This window comes from Protopterus annectens, chromosome 8.part0 (genome assembly GCF_019279795.1).
Source record: "Protopterus annectens isolate FY-2018-M chromosome 8.part0, PAN1.0, whole genome shotgun sequence".
In the NCBI taxonomy this organism is placed as follows: Eukaryota; Metazoa; Chordata; order Ceratodontiformes; family Protopteridae; genus Protopterus; species Protopterus annectens.
Genome location: NC_056741.1, coordinates 1,585,039,947 through 1,585,056,976, shown reverse-complemented (window position 1 = coordinate 1,585,056,976; position 17,030 = coordinate 1,585,039,947). Strand labels below are relative to the sequence as shown.

Here is a 17,030-nt window from a genome sequence, read left to right as displayed (position 1 = left end):
TGAAATTCTCTGTAACAGCCACCAAAAAGGAAGCCTTTCAGTAGAGGTATCTGAAGTGTATGGAAGCAGCTTGTTCAAAGGTTTTTCTGTGACACAGCTGAGGTCCAGCGGTGGAGAAGTGTCCTTTTAGCTGGACTAAGCATGATCTGCCCTTCAATAATTGCTTAATTAACAAATGGGAAGATAGGGAGATACACTGCCAGTCAAGCTGAAATAGCTGATGCTTCTACCTTCAGAGAGGCATAAGACAAAAAAAAAGACTTCTTGATTTTTGATTGGAAGACCACAGAAGATGTGCTGGTAACAACACATCAGGTATCATTACACTCAACCCTGGTGTACCTCAATAGTGTGCACTTAGTCCTCTACTATTCAGCATCCTTACCCACGACTGCTCTGCGTAATTTCCCAATAACCATATAATCAAATTTGCAGATGATACCACTGTAGTGGGTCTCATAAGGATGATGATTAGAGGGAATACAGTAAAGAAGTCAGTTCTCTGATCAAATGGTACAAAAATAACAACTAGGATCTAAATGTCAACAAAACTAAAGAAATTATCATTGACTTCAGAAAAGGGCCATCCACTCACTTGCCATTTGAGATCAATGGTGAGGTGATAGAGAAAGTTCAGTCTACAAAGTTCCTGGGGGTGCACATCTCAGAAGACCTCTCTTGGTCTGTGAACACAGGCCAGGTAGTTAATACAGCTCACCAACTCCTTTATTCCCACAGAAGGTTCAAAAGAGCAAAGCTTCCTCTGGATGCTCTATCCACTTTCTATAAAGCAGCTATAGAAAGTATTCTCACCTGTAACTTTACTGTGTGGTATGGAATCAGTATTACCGCAGAGAGGAAGAAGCTTCAAAGAGTGGTGAGGACCACGGAGAAGATAATGGGCACAAATCTTACCACCGTGCAAGAACATTTTATAACAAGAAGCATAAAGAGAGCATACAAAATAGTTAGAGAGACATCACATCCAGCATTTGGCTAGTTTGCTAGACTTTCATCTAGCAAGAGATACCGCAGCTTCCGCTGTAGGACCTCCACACTCTTGAACAGCTTCAGTCCGACAGTAATAAGGCTCATAAACTCTGACATCAGCTTGGACATCTCCTACCTCCAAATGTGATTTCACTAGTAATATTTCACTGAAAGTGATAAATTATTTAATTCACTATAGTTAATATATTCTTACAGAAGTGCAATATAATTCTTAAAAGTGCAATTGCAATAATTTCTCATGTGCAATGTTAGTGAGCTGCCTTTCCTTTTCTTTTTATATGTACAGTACTGTTTGTTCATATGTTTAGGTTTATATATGTGGGTAGTTTAACCTGATTGAAACAGGTTATAAGGAGTGTCCGTCATTAGAATAGTTGTGTATGCGTCATGTCTTATTCATTTTTATACTTAATTTGCATCTGTACTCTGATGACAAGTTGATACCTGAAATTATGTTTAGTTTGCACTTGTGTTTCCTAAATGACAATAAAGTTTTCTTTGAATCTTGAATCTTTCTTTGAATCTTTGACAGGCCTATTCTGTAAAGGTTTGACGGATAGGTGAGAACCAGGGAAGTGTGCCAAATTTGAGTACTAGACTCTAGCAAGGCACCAGCGGGAGAATGTCTTCCATTTTCCTTGGCAGGATTTCCTTGTGTTTAGTTTGCTAATCTCCCACATCCTCTGAAAACATGTGCCCAGATCGGATGAGTGTCAAATCCAATCTATCAGCCTTAAAGTCCTCAGGTTTGCCTGCAGCAGTGACCATTTTCTTCAGTTTTCTATTAGGAGAGGCAAAAGAGTCTTCCTCTAGCAGACCTTACCTGTGTGTCAAGTCCGAGAACACATTCCTGTTTAATATCTATTCTTGTGTATCCAACTGCATCCTGCTGGCTTGTTTCTAAGGCATTTTTCTAAGATCGGATATATTTGACCATGAAGGTTGGGCTTAATTCCAAAGCTGTCACCTAAGTTTTCATTTTAAGCTCACATTATAGATAGAAATGGGTAGCTTTTAACCTGTTGATGTACAGCATAGTGAAAATGTTTGTCTCCGACATGCACTCCCTCCAGTTGTGTTGGAAAAATCTCAGGTGAAAGTCTGAGTCTCCTGCGTCGATTTGAAGGGCTCCTCAGAGCTGATGTGCACCTAGTTTATCCACCATCAGAGCTCTTTCCTTATTCAAGGTATGTTGGGAATTAAATACTCCAGACATTGGGTGCGCTGACATCTTCTTTTCCTGAGAGACCATTGTTGCTTCCTCATATGCAGTCTTTCTAGAGGGACCATTAGTATACAAGAAGCCATGCACCTCAGAACTCTCAAGAATTTCCTTGCTGTGATTGTGTTCTGTTGTGAGACTGTGGCTGTATTGAGAGAGTGATTGTTCTGGAAAAGAAAGACCCTCTGTTATTGTATCTAATAAGACCCCCAAGAACTTAAACGTGCTTTTTCAGGGCCAGACAGGACATTAGCAGGTTTAGAAAGAGACAGCGAGAATGAGATAATCTTGGGTTTTTGGAATACACTAGGGTAAGGCTGCCTAAATCAGGAAGTTGTCTGTGGAGGAGTAGATATCATTGTCCTTTGCCCTAACAATAAGCAGTTCTGGAACCAGGCACTTTGTAAATATTCTAGATGCAGTAGCAAGCTAAAGTACAATGAGGTGAACTGGTAATGAGCTCTCCTACCCTAAATCTTAGGAACCATCTGTTTAACATTTCAACGGGAATGTGGAAGTAGACACCATTTAGATGCAAGGGGAGTGGAAGGGCCTGAGGGAAAAGAAAAGCTAGAAAGCAGTGTGGTGTAAGCTTTTAAAACTCTAGTATTTTTATCAGTTTTATTTTCATCGTGAGAGGTCTAAAATTTTTCTCCAAGTGCCTTTTTTCTTGACACTAGAAGAAGTCTGAAATAAAACTCGCTCTCTCTCTCAACCCCCCCCCCCCTCCCTCTTTGGTACTTTCTCCACAGAACCTTGAGCTAAGAAGTCCTGTACAAGTATTGGGACCAGGTGAACCTATTTTTCAGAGACTGGAGGAATTCCTGAGAATTTGGTTCTGTTTAGGAACTGAGGATTGTGCCCCTCTTTCAAAATGCTGATGACTCCCTAGTCCTGGATGTTAGCATTCTGCTTCACTAACAGTCCCAAAATGCTCCCTAATCTTATGAGAGGACATATCATTGAAGAAGGGGAGATCAGGCTGGAGGGTTAAGTAGAGCTTTTAGGGAGAGGTATGAACTTCACTGAGTCACAGCTATTCACTCTAAGTGTGATGATCCTGAAGGTCCAAAGGCATATCTCATTCCTCTGCTTGCCTTTTTTTCTTTTATGTAGCATGTCTCTTTACCTTCATGACATTTACCATTTTCTTGCTTAGAGTAAAGAGGTCAGTCTTTGAAAATGTAGTTTCTGCTACATTTTAGAGGTTGGAAATGAAAAAGCTATTTTACAGACTATGTGTTTTTCCCTTTCTCCCTCAGTCTTTTAAATATATTTTCAGCTGAAGTTCAGAAAAGGAAATTTTTGTTTAGTGATGCATTTAGGAGCTCTTCCATCACATGGTCTTGCTGGGGCTGGGATCTCATCCAGGCATGTCTTCAAATCATTCTCCCAGTAGCTGCTGCCTTGCATGATGCGTCCAGTGCATCATAGTTGCATTTCACAGGATGCTTGGCAGCCTGTGTACTAACGGCATGATGTATCTGGTGCATCATTATTGCATTTCACTGAGTGCTTGGCTGCCTGTGTACTAAGGTCATGATGTATCTGGTGCATCATAGTCACTTTTCACTGTTCAAGTCCTCGTCCTTAACTTCCTCTGCCTTAGACTTTAGCTAAGCTATTAAAGACTCTTGAAAGTTCAGCTTGTGAATTTGGCATTTAAGGGTCCCAAAGGCAATGGTAGCAGAGGTGTAAGCCTTTTTTCCCCCTGAAGTAGTTGAACACCCTACTTTCCATGTCTTTGGGAATGGGACTCATGTAGAAAGTTCCTTTGAAGAAATTCAAGGACACCAGAACTGGAGCATCTAAAGTATTCTTGTATAAAAGTTTGGGGCATCCTAGATGCTGTAAAGGCTTCCTTGGGGCAGGTAGAAGGGAACCTGGCTCCACTTATGACTTGATGAATATATCTTTCAGTGATGCTAAGACTAGAGGTGAAGCAAGCTTTGTTTGAGGAAGGCCCATAAAGACCTCCTGTTTGGAGACTTTCTTCACTTTGTGAAGGGTGTGTCCAAATGAGACATCTTCTTTTGGAAAAGCAGAGGAGAAGATGTCCTCAGGTGTCACTCATTCAAAGTGTGAGAGGGGAGACATCTATTTTATATGCCATTTCATCTGCCACTGAATCAGGGGTGTCTGAATCCTCCTTTGGGGTAGATTAAATCCTCCTTTTTGAAGAAGCCCCTGTCACTGTAGGAATTTCCAACACAGGCTGCTTTGATTTAAAAAAAAAACATGAAATCCTGCACCAGCTGGAAAGGGTTTTGGGATGTGGCTTGAGTAATGGAGTGGGATAAGGTACTACTCAGCCTTAGCTGTGACAAGACTGCAGGTGTCCATGTTGACTTTACAATTTTGATCCTCAGAAGTACTGGGTAGCCACCTTATAGGCCACAGGTCACAGGTGGATAAGTGATACCTCTATTTGGTCTCTGCTAGCCCCTCTTGAACAAAGAGCACTGGGACACTTACTCCAAATCTCAAGGGAAGACCTCTGGAGTTGAGTAACAGCACAGTGAATATTGTCTGCAGAGACATGCCTGTATCTGATAGTGTGGCAGTCTCCAAAGAGATCAGGCCATAGGCTTCAATGGTAACTGATTCAAACTATGAGGAGGGAGAATGTACCTATTTGACTTTGGTATTTTGAGCTTACAGAAACCCTCAAACTTAAAAAAAGTGTCACTCATGTTTCTTTGCTTCTTCATAGAGCACTTCACAAATTGTTTGCACTTCAAAGAGTAATCAATGTAGGCCTTGGCAAACACCATGGCAGAGTAAGAGCATGAGACTCTGGCAAGGAAGAAGGTGATCATCTCTCGTTCTAACTTAATAAATCGTGCTTTAAACAAGTAATACCAGTGTGAATCTTATTTGCTTATCCAAGATCCAAAGTGAGCTGTGACACAGATCTTATGTAAGAAGTTTTGAAAACTGTTTATTTTAATAATTTTTATGTGTGTATAGAAGGTTCCCTGTCAGAAGCCTGAAACACTATAAGCCTGAAAATCAAAATCCTGATGAAAACACAAAATGGACATACTGGGTCCATTGTGGCTTTCTATTTGTTAGCCCTGTGTGTTGTTGTCATCGGTTGTCTCAGTAAGTGTGCGTTTTGTTTATGTTTAGGGTGTGTTAGAGTTAGAGTTAGTTAGGGCTAGGGGCATGTTGTGTGCAATAGTGACAAATATTGGGGTGGGGGGCTTAAGGGGTAAGTAAGTTAGAGGTGTGTGTGTTAGGAGTCAGGTGGAGTGACTTAGTGGTAGGGTTAGGTAGGGGTTAGGGTTGGTGGAGGTAGTAGTCTCTTTATTAGTATTATTATTATTTGTGTGTATTAGCAGGATTTTTTTTTTTTTTTTTTTTCTTTCAGGATTTTGGAAACTTTCAGTTTCAGGAGTTTTGATTTTTTTTTTCAGGATTTAGTCACGATAGAAATATTATATGTATTAGGTAGCTGGATCTATTTATATCTACAGATAAATCTAGCTACAGTTATAACTAGATATAGCCACACACAGACACACAAACACACACTTCAAAGTTCATAGGTTAATACAAAGATTACAACCAGACAGCCCTCTGGAAGCTTAGCTACATCACCTACATAAATAATATTAATATAATAGTTGACCCTGGTTAAAGAAATCATTCCTGAAAACTCCCAGCATAAGTTCATAAACTTATGGTTTCTATTCAATCAACTAGGTTGTTTTTCAGGGTAGATAAGGAGTGACTCTGCCCTATGTGTAAAGGAAGTCTATTCCAGAGGTGAGGTATATCCTGGGTTAAGAACCTGTCACATTAGCATGTGCCATTAATCCTAAGGTGAAGGTTAAGGTCTTTAGAACAGTTATCTATAATGACTGTTCATTTTATAAAGCTGAAAGAGGTTGGACAAAGCAGGATCTTTCACTGTATGAAAAGTCAAGCAAAGGTAACCCCTCAGGAGTCTATACAAGATGAAGTAGAGGAAAAAAGCTTTTTATCTAGCAGGAAGATCTTTTTTGTTAAGAGTCTTTGGGATGTTTCATGTTGGTCTAGGAACTCAGATAGGTATATTCCAAAATAGGTACTGTATTCAAGGATTATTCAAATTAGAATGGACCAAAAAACAAGGCACTAGTCACCAAAGCCACAATTCAAACCCAAAGAAAGTGACTAGGCTGACAATGGTGCACACATTCAGGAAAACACCACAGAAATCAAGTAGTAATACAATTTTATCGATCGCTTTCATCCTATAGTGTTTAGGACTTCATCAGATTAAAATTTCAAAACCAAATAGTACACTTTATTTACTTGAATAAAATAAGTGCACCAATAAAACCAACATAGCAATTAAGAATAATATAAAATAATTAACAACAAGCAACATATGAGTTAATGCTGAGCTGGGAAATTTTATATATGAAGCCTGCTTGGTGCATGGTGTGAAAGGCCTTGTCAATATCAGGGTAAGCAGTACAAATGGACAGGCCCTCAGCTAGGAATGCAGTGATCCTGTTAAAGAAATTGATGAGGTTCAGTAAACAATAACTGGTTTTGGTCAAAGATGTAAATGACTCATATGTAATGTGTGAAGACAAGTTGTAACATTTAAGGTATGGCTGGACTAATTGGTGAAAAACAATTGTTTCTTTTTGTTTTAATTTCCTACCACAGCTGATTGTTAACTCCTCAGCTAGTCTCCTATATCTTCAGTGCTTTCCCTTGATAATGCCAGATGGAAGGGAAAGGGACTGTAAATGTGCATTCAGACTAGTATCACTCTGGCTGAGACTGGGATATAGCAATTAGGGGGAGAAGAATGGAGCACTGCTATCATCTAGAACTGTTAGATATGCTAGTTTCTCAGCCCTAGTACCAGACATGCATGCTGATAACCTGTGGAGTACAATAAGCTGGGGCAAGCATGATATGCTCTGTCAGGATGTGCCTTCCACAGACCCAAAAGTAGCCACACTTCCTCAACCCAGCCACACATCCCACACCAGTGAATCTTCCAATATCATTCCTCTTTCTGGGCAAGAGTGATCTAGACTCTGCAGAAAGATCCTCCTCCATGCACTCCATCTTCCCAGAATGACCAGGCCCATTTTCCATACCAACTTCTCAGATGACCATCATGTTAACTGAATTTAGGTCATCTGGGCCATAGCCCAGTAACATATAGGGATGAAGCCCTGACTATCAGTGGCACTTAACATTTATTGGGAAGCAGCTTGGAATATAATTGGGACCAATGGAGGTAGTGTTTTGGGTTCTGGAGAGGGATAATAGAATTTGATATAGAGTGATTTGGGGAGGGGTCATATGACAGGAAATAGAGAGGATACCAGGATGGTTATGGAGTATGAAATCAATGCATAATTTGGTCATCAGGTTACTGTTAATGGTTTTAGGATTAGAACAGGAACCTGGAAGTCCCATTATAAGTAAACTCACTGCAAAGTTGGGTATTACTTCTAAGTTTCCTGAAGTAACTGAAGAAGGGCTTATGGCTATCATTGCTATTGGTGGTGACTTTAAGTTTATAACTGGCCTTGCACTTCCTAACAGTACATTTAAGGGTTTGTGTACCAACTGAAGATCTTTTCTACATTGGAGAAGTTGAGATTTCTTAAAAATTGTGTGAAGCTTCTTTAATATTATACTTTATTAATATGAGAATTACACCAAATAAGTTTACTTTTGAATTTACTACAAGGCTTATAAGAGGCACTGATGGTTAATGGAAAGGCCTCTTCAATAAATCTCTCCATATGGGAATAACATTTTGAAAAGTATTCAGTAGTATTAAGCACTGGTTTGCTTGTAGGAACCTCAACAATTTCCATGTTGGAATTGTGCATGATATGACATAGGACAATGAGTGTGCATGGTATGACATAAGACAAAGAGGTGGCTCTCTACTGAAATGTTGGCACTCAAAATACCGAGTTCTGACAAGCAGAAAAAAAAATGAAATAAGCTACAGGAGAAGAGCAAATCTTGAACATCACACTTCTCCTTTAAACTTCTTTTTTGCAGTGGACTCGCATTCCTGCACCCCCTGATGTAGGGAGCAAGCCCCACATATCCCCAAATTTATATATAACAATTCTGAGATCACCATAACTGGGAGAAAAGGGAATATTTTGAGAAACGGATATCTCAGACTTAGTATATGTAAGTCCATTTTTTGGTCATCCAGTCTCCATGTTTTGGGACTCACTTTAGCATGTCCAGATAAATCAAATGGTTATCCAATGAGGTTCCCATTATGGAACTGCCCTTACAGTTACCTGTGAATCTGAATGCATGTTAAGGATTCTACCCAGGCAAAAATGGAGTTTTGTCACTGCTCTGCGATGAAGTTCCAGTCACTATACAAATGTTTATGCTTTCAAGAGTAAGAAAGGCCTGGAGTACAGGTATTTTGTTGTTTAAGCTTTAGCACTGAGCAGAGCTACTCTGATATTGTATGAATGATAATTTGCTAAGTGTGTATGTCCACCAGTTGAACATTGCCTAAAAAGGCACTAAGGCACTTTGGGAAACTAAAGCCATGAGATGAGAGATGCAGGCCACCCCTAGCAAATCTGGGGGGGGGGGGCTATTGACCATCTGCTCCCAGGAAGGCACACAGTGGATCCTCTTGGAATGACAGCAGTTAGGTAGCCAATTATTTTCTTAGTGAGGGAAGAATACTGCCCAGTACCAGTCACTTGCCTCCCTCAGTGACATAGGTGAAGAGCTCAAGTTTTTCTCTGCATCTTTCTTGCTGTGAAGTGTCTAAAACCATTCGCCTTCATATAGGCATACTCAAGGTCATATTAATATTTTGAGTGATGAACAGTTCTGAAGAGCCATTATAATGTCCCTTTTCCTAGCACCAGGCAGAAAGCTTATTGTCACCCTCTTCTTATCCACTCTAGAGGGTGCAATGCCAGAGTGTCTGATAATAATTTAATTGCCAATAACTATTTTTTCAGCCTGGCTCCATGGCACAGAGGGATGGTGCCTTACTGTCATCCAGTTGACCTGAGTTTTACTAGAGGCCCTGGCACTAGAGACGCTAGACAGGGAGATAGAGAAACATTGAGGTCCCTCAGGGGACAGATAGGGAAGTGCAATTTCCACAGTAGAAACTGGGAAAATACCTTCTGTGCTTAAGGAAAGGGGTCTGGAGTGCTTGCTGGAACCACCCCTTGTAGAAATAAGGGACATCCACCATGGTCAGCCTGGTACACTTCCCCATACCAGTCCACAAGCTAAACATTTGTGGGCATGAGTAAAACCCTCAAACCATCCCTGATACCTGAATGAATGATGGTCCTTCCCAGTTGAGCCTTACCCAGGTGATGCAGAACAAATGGAATGACTGACCGGGGAAGATAAAGCTAATGCTAAGCAAACAGCACAAACAGACTGCAAAAAAATAAGTACCCAGGGAGTTTTATTTTCTGCAGGCCTATGTGACTTTAGGGATGAGGGCTTGCACTATTTGTCATTCACAGTAGAGTTACATGGAAGGTGCATATGTCAGGTCTGTTTCTAGGTGGCTATGGTCTGCTAGGTGGGTGCCTGGAAGGCTTAAGCAGGGATTTTTTGAACCCCCTTCAGCATATACTGGTATGCTGTTATAGTGCTATCTACTAATGGCAAGTGATGTGGGGGGTGGGCCTCCTAACTAAGTAAGTAAGTAACTGCATCTCTCAGAGGTGGAATCAAGATAGCCTAGAATTCAAGGGCTGTCTGTAATCATAACTGCAGTTGCTGCTTTTTTTGAATAATCCTACTTTTAGCAGACTGGCTAGAGAAGCAGTTTGAAATAATCTTTGCTATAAGGTATACTTCAGTTGTTAACTGTACTTTGCAGATCAAATGCACCCATAGTCTGAAACATTAAAATATGAACAAAGCCTTTTCAGGTTATAAAGCTTCCAAATTAAAAAAAAAGCATAAAAAATGCCTAAAACTAGCACCTACCAGTAAGCTTATGGTGAGTGACTTGTATTGTGTACATAATGCAGGGTGTTGTGTATTTCACTTGGTGGCAAATTGTATTTGTACAGCTATGATGCTTAGTACCTGTCTTCTTCATTAATGCACCCAGGAGTAAAATCTCTCCTTTTGTTTTCACAGAAACATGGAGAACAGAACAGATGCCACTGAAGCAAGGCTGAGAGAACTGAAGGCATGCTATCAAGAAGCCAAGAAATACTCCAAAGTCAACGAAATTGAGTACTTCCTTCTGTCCAGAGAGGCAGCAAAAGTTAGCATTGCTGTGATCGGTCAATCTGGATCTGGGGTGTCAACTTTAGTGAAGGCTTTAATAGGTCAAAAGAAGCAAGAAGCTGCTGTTGATGATAATGATGACAAATTCTATAACCCAGACCCAACTTCAGAGGCAGTTAGGTATCCCTATCGTTGGTCCCCTAACACGGTGATCTGGGATCATCCTGGACTAAAAACAGCACAGCAGCCTGAGCAGTACCTCAGCAACATTAAGGATGAATACAACATTGTCCTCATTGCAGTCCCAGACCATATTGATGAATGTCTTCTGAAGCTCATAACTGCTGTTTACTATAAAGGCAAGACTGTTTACGTAATTCGAACTAAAGCCGACATTGACATTCACACAGCAAAAAGGCGCCAGAGATCCAAATTCAACTGGAAGAAGACATTAAAGACTATGAGAGACCAGTACACAGAGATTCTAGGGAAAGCAAAACTGAACAAAGTCCCAGTGTTCCTGGTTTCTAGTTTTGAACTTCAACAGTTTGATTTTTTCTGGTTACAGGACTGCCTACAGAAAGATATTATGGGACATGAGAGGTAGATTTGTTCGTTTTATTATAATATTTTTAATTTCTGATGCAGTAGCTGAAAAAAATTTAGGAGCCTGATAAATTACTGGACTCATACAGCAGATACATATCTAAGAAAAACGCATTAACAAAATATATTAATGTATAACAATTATTAAATAACATTGGACATCAGGAAGTACTTGTAACTGCTTTATTAAATAAAACCTTTGCCCATAAAGTCTGCAATAGTCATTGGCCAAAGAAAGGCATCTATAAGTATGCTTTTAAATATTCATAAGTATAATTTGCATACAGCTCCGTGATTAGAGTGACACAGTCCAAGAAATGGATGCTTGGCACCTGTGCATGTGCTGGTTGTTGAACCTAACATCAATTAAAATTCATCCAGTCAAAAAAATTGGTTACAAATACAGGTAATGTCTTGTAGGTATGGCAAAATCATGTATAGACAAATTTCCACTAGGAGTAGAAGAAAAATCGAGAAATATTTAGAAGGTATGCTCACAGTCTTTTGACCTCTCTACCAACATTATAAAACAGAGGAAATGCAGGAATGACAGATTCATTTTAATCTCTGCTGTCAGAACACGCTTGGTCAGTATGGGCTATATGTCCCTTACAAAGCATTCTAATCATCTGTTTGGCTGGCAAAGTGTTTAATAATTTCTTCAGAATTTCCCCTTTTCCCATGGGTATGCTTTCAACATACTTCTCAGCGTCTTATCTTCTGCGTGTATATTTCGTTCTTCCCATCCAATATGCCTTGTAGCTTTAGTGCTTGTTGACATTTTACCCAGTCTGATAAAATATGCTCTGCATTCTCCTAATTCCGCACATTAAAACCCAAATGCACATAATGTCCAATTCTCTTGCATCTTTTTCCAAAAGCAACTGTTCCATTCTTTAATGGCATTGTTCTTAAAATAATATGGGCATCCCTGTGCGCTGAGAACATATGTAGTAATATCATATCCCATATTGGCAACATGGTGGCTTTAGTGGTAAGATCTCAGCCTCACAACTTCAACATCAGGGACTCAAGCTTGATCTCTGGTCACTCCAAAATCTCAGTGACTTTTCTTACTGTCTTTTCACATTGCATAACATAATTCAGCTTATTTGTGACTGGTTTAAAAATAATTTTCATCCTCTGTCTGCCTATTAGCCACCCCAGAGATGCTCATCTAAACTGCTTAATCTTGAATTTTTTATAGCAAACGTCACCTGACACCTAGCTGTCCAGCAGGTGTCTTCATATTGACCCCCCACCTGCACCAGCTCTTTTATTTTCAGCATATAAGATTACATTTTCCAAACCAATTGCAGCATGCATTACAAATGCACTAACAGAACTGATCCTAGCAGAGAACCCATCTGCATCAAACTTTAAGTTTCATTCCACTCCATCAATAAAGAACCCAGTCTTTATACTTCATACTTCAGCTTTCCTTTGAGCATAGCATCAAGGCATTGTTAATTCAGATACACATCGCATCCACAGAATTACACGTCTACCTTATCACAGAACTGCATTGAAATTAACCGGTGAGATGTTTGTTTAGTGAAATCATGCTGCCTAGCAATAACCAGAAAATTAACATTCAGCAGCTCCACCAGTGTGCCACACAGAAGAAACTAACATGCCTATAGTTACCTAGATATTTACTAGATCTACAAAAGAACATGCTTCACCAAATTCTTCTTTTCCAGGACAATACCCACTACTAAAGTGTGATAAACATAACATATCTCATCTTACTTCCCTTCCTAACTCTCCTCCCAGAAGTGTATTCTCCTCTTCAAATAATCCTCCACCATACCAGCACTCTAATACCATGCTGTAATTTCTTGCTTCACCTTAAAATTATCCCTCTATCTATTCTTCTTTTATTCTAACTATTCGTGTTTCTTGGTAGCCCTCCCCCCCTTATTCACTTCCTTCCAAATAATGCTTCTCATCTTCCTAGCTACACCTATATTACTTTTCCTTTCCTACTTGACTACGTATCACACTAATCTATCTTATTTAAAAACATCACCAACACAGTCATGCATGCAAAAAGGACAACAGAGCCCAGTCATGTTCTATTTCTCCTTCTGTATATAACTTCTCCTAGGCACACACCTCCTCAAAACCAAAGTCTTGTCTTACTCCTCTTCTCTCTCCCCAAGAAACAAGCTAAAATATTACATCTTTAGCCCCTACTCTCCCAAGCATACCCTACTTGCCAGAACTCTTCTGCTAACCGGAGACATACACCCTAATCCCAGTCCCACCACATTGCTACATAGTCCTAACCAAGCATCATGCTTCCCTACCCCCTCACCCTCCTCAGCCCTACCTTCAACCCTCTCCTCTTCTTCCCCCAAAAACGTAATCATTCTAGCTATAAACATACAAAGCCTACTAAATAAAACCACAGAACTCTAAACATGGATTGCCTATAATTCTCCACATATCTTAACCATGTCTGAAATCTGGCTAAAACCCTATATCTCAAATAATGAAATCCTACCCCCGGATATAATATCTATCACCAGGATAGAATCTCAAAAAGGAGGTGGCATAGCCATACTCCATTCTGAACAACTGAACCCATGTCCCCTATCCACCCCTCTCCCTAATTTTCACCCTCATGAACCATTAATATTAAATTGCCATTTGAATACCCATAAAAATTGCTGTTGTTTTCATCTATATTCAACCTGATAAAAACATCCCTATCCTTGAACACATACTATCCTGGATCTCACATAACATAGCCTATGAAACAATCATCCTGGGTGATGTAAATATTGACTGGAAAACACTAAGTACAAATTCCCCAGACCACCACATTAATCTTTGTGGATTCACTCAAGTCAGAAAAAAGAAAGACAAGATCGAGCAAACAGTGGTTAACAGCAAAAATAGCAAAATCCAAAAGGAAAAAAAGTCAAACCAGTGAAGTTAGGAAGCAAATTTAATATCCAGCAGAATCACAAATGTGTTATGTGTTTTATATAAAAGAGCTGAGTGTTTAATTGTTTTTATTCATTGCTCTGAAGAAGGGTTGTTCTAACCTGAAAGCATTGTGTGCTTTTACCTTTGTGATTCTGTTGGATATTAAATTTTCTTCCTGCCTTTGCTGGCTTGGCTTTTTTCCTTTTGGATTCACTCAACTCATTATGACCCCCACACACACACTTGAACGAACATTCGAATACCAGCACTATCCTCAACTGGATACTAACTACAGATCCTAACCTCTGTTACAATCCTTGCACACTTCCTGATACCATAAGTTAGCACCTACCAACTCATATTCAAAGATACTCTCCCCAACTGTACAGAACTCAGTTAAATAAAGACTGACATAAACTCTTTTGCTTCAACTCTGTAACATTTAATGAAAGACTATCATCTATAAATTGGTCCAGCCTTCATAATCTTCCCCTTAACGATGCTATACTAAAATTCAACCACATCTTTCTAGACATTCTCAACACCCTAGCAACCCTAAGCAAAATCAGGATAAAATCAAATCATGCCCCTTGACTTACAAAAGACACTTGCTGCCTTATGCATCAAAGAGATTCTGCTTGGAAAACCTGGCTAAAAACCAAATCCTCTACTCACTTTCAAAATTATAAAGAACTTAGAAACCATACCAAAAAAAAATCAACAAAGAAAAAAACATCTACTATAAGGTTCAGTCAAGCCATCACTCCAATCACAAAAAGCTCTGGAGAACTATCAGCTCAATCTTTTACCCTGGAAGCCCTCCAACAAGTCCCTACCCAAACAATTTAACACAGGAAATTGCCTGCATTCTCAACCACTACTTTATTGATTCCATCCACAATCTGACCAACACTGACCAGAATTCTAACCCTCCTACCCCTCCCCAAATGCCTATCAACAAAACTTCCTTCTCATTTCAACCTCTCCCTACTGCTTATATAAAATCGCTCCTCCAGAAACTGAAACCATGTTCTCCTTCTACTGATAATCTACCCCCCTCTTCATCAAGCTCACCACCGACTCTATAGCTAATCCAGTTTCTATGCTAATTAATAGATCAATTTATGAATCCATTTTTCCTGATATTTGGAAATCATTCTATGTTATACCTTTACACAAACGAGGAAACTCCATTGACCCATCTACTTTTAAACCCATAGCTATTCTCTCCCCTCTGTCAAAAATTCTTGAAAAATGTATACACACTCAGCTGCTCAAATTTCTCATCCAAGAAAATCTTCTGACACCTTCCCAACATGGTTTCAGTCTGAACCATAATACTGCTACTACCCTCTTATCTTTCACACATAAAGTTGCAGAAGCCCATGATAACAACAAACTTGTCTCTCATCTATTCTTAGACCTTTCAAAGGCCTACAACACAGTATCCCACTCAAAACTTTTTAACAAGATTAGCTGACCTCAGCCTCTTGAATGGTTCTCCAGCTATCTCTCAAACAGGCTGCAGTCTGTCAGATGGTATGCCTCCTGCTCCCCCCACCCCTACTACCCATCATTACTGGTCTCAACCCGGGGCTCCATATTAGGACCTCTTCTCTTTAACATCTTCACTAACAAACTTCACACATCCTGCAGTCACTCCTCTCTTATTCACTATGCAGATGATTCCACACTGATCTCCTCTGAAAATATTTCTCAACTTCACACACTCACCTAAAACTCCTTCCTTTCTAGGGAAAGATGGCTCACTGAAAATCAGCTCATTTTAAATCCTAAAAAGACCAAACTTCTACTTTTTCTTCCAAAATCATTGTTCATCTCAAATCCACCTTTACCATCTCATCACTAAATAAAAATATCATTAATGTAGAATCCCACACAAAGCTCCTTGGTATCATAATAGATGACAATTAAAATTCAACCTCCCTGTCCAACAACCCATCAAGAAAACTAACCAAAACTGGGTCTCCTTTATAGGAACAAAAATTCCTTACTTTAGCCTCTAGACTCTCTTTGACTCAAGCTTATCTACTTCCAAGCCTCCTCTATGTTGCACCAATCCTTACCAACCTTCAGTCTACTGTAATTACCAAACTTGAACAAGTATAAAACAAAATTGCAAGATTTGCTGCAAACTAACTCCATACCTCTCATCACTGCTTTGCACTAAAGACCCAACATGACCTATGACACCCCTACCCATCCGTAGCATAGACCAATATCTCCTACAGATATACAACCCCCCCAAAAAATTGGTAAAACATTATACACATTTTTAGTATCTCACATTTGGAACAAACTCCCACTCAACATAAGAAGCATTGCACACTCCAGTAGCCTCAAAAAAGAACTAAAAAACTTCCTATCGAACTCTTGGATATGCCCTTGTCGGTACCCCCACATAAACCTTCACCTCCTCCTTTACTTGTAATTTAATTAGTCTACTATTTCTATATCCTTTACTCTCCACTTCACCACCTTCACCTGTATCTCACTAAATGATGTGATGTTTTCACTTCCATTTTACTATGTGCAAACACTTTCATTTTGTTATGTCTTCATCTGCTTACCCCAATTTCTTATATAATATGCCATGTATAACGTTTTATCTCAATTCTATATTTACTGTATGTAACCTATTCATGTTTCTATTTTATGCCTCAAATTTGTCACCAGTTATATATTATTTCTCTCTTTTTGTCTCATTGTTTTTTTTTTACATTTTGTATATGTTTCTTTTTTCTGTATTTGGAGCTTTTCTTCTTGGGTCTCCGCTAAAAATGGGCTCTAGTTCAGTTGGACCAACCCAGTTAACAAATGTCAAATTAATAAATAAATATTCTGTCAGAGGTTTCATAGCTTGAATTACACCTGTGTTGAGGCCTAATGGACAATCTGGAACACATACTTCATGGAAGATTCTGGAAACATGTTAGGCGTAACCCACAGATCCAACTTTTTCTTAAAGATGGTGAAGGTCTTAGAACTTAATTTTAATGGGCCATTATTC

At 39.4% G+C, this 17,030-nt stretch overlaps 1 protein-coding gene across 1 annotated transcript in view; it reads left to right on the top strand.

The window, feature by feature from the left end:
• Positions 1–17,030, top strand: part of LOC122809552 (interferon-inducible GTPase 5-like) — a 197,609-nt gene that overhangs the window by 58,930 nt on the left and 121,649 nt on the right. Inside the window, exon 2 of the mRNA XM_044081134.1 lies at positions 10,364–11,059. Coding sequence (XP_043937069.1) covers positions 10,368–11,059 — 692 coding nt within the window. The 5' untranslated portion in view covers positions 10,364–10,367. The remainder of the gene's footprint in view (positions 1–10,363; positions 11,060–17,030) is intronic.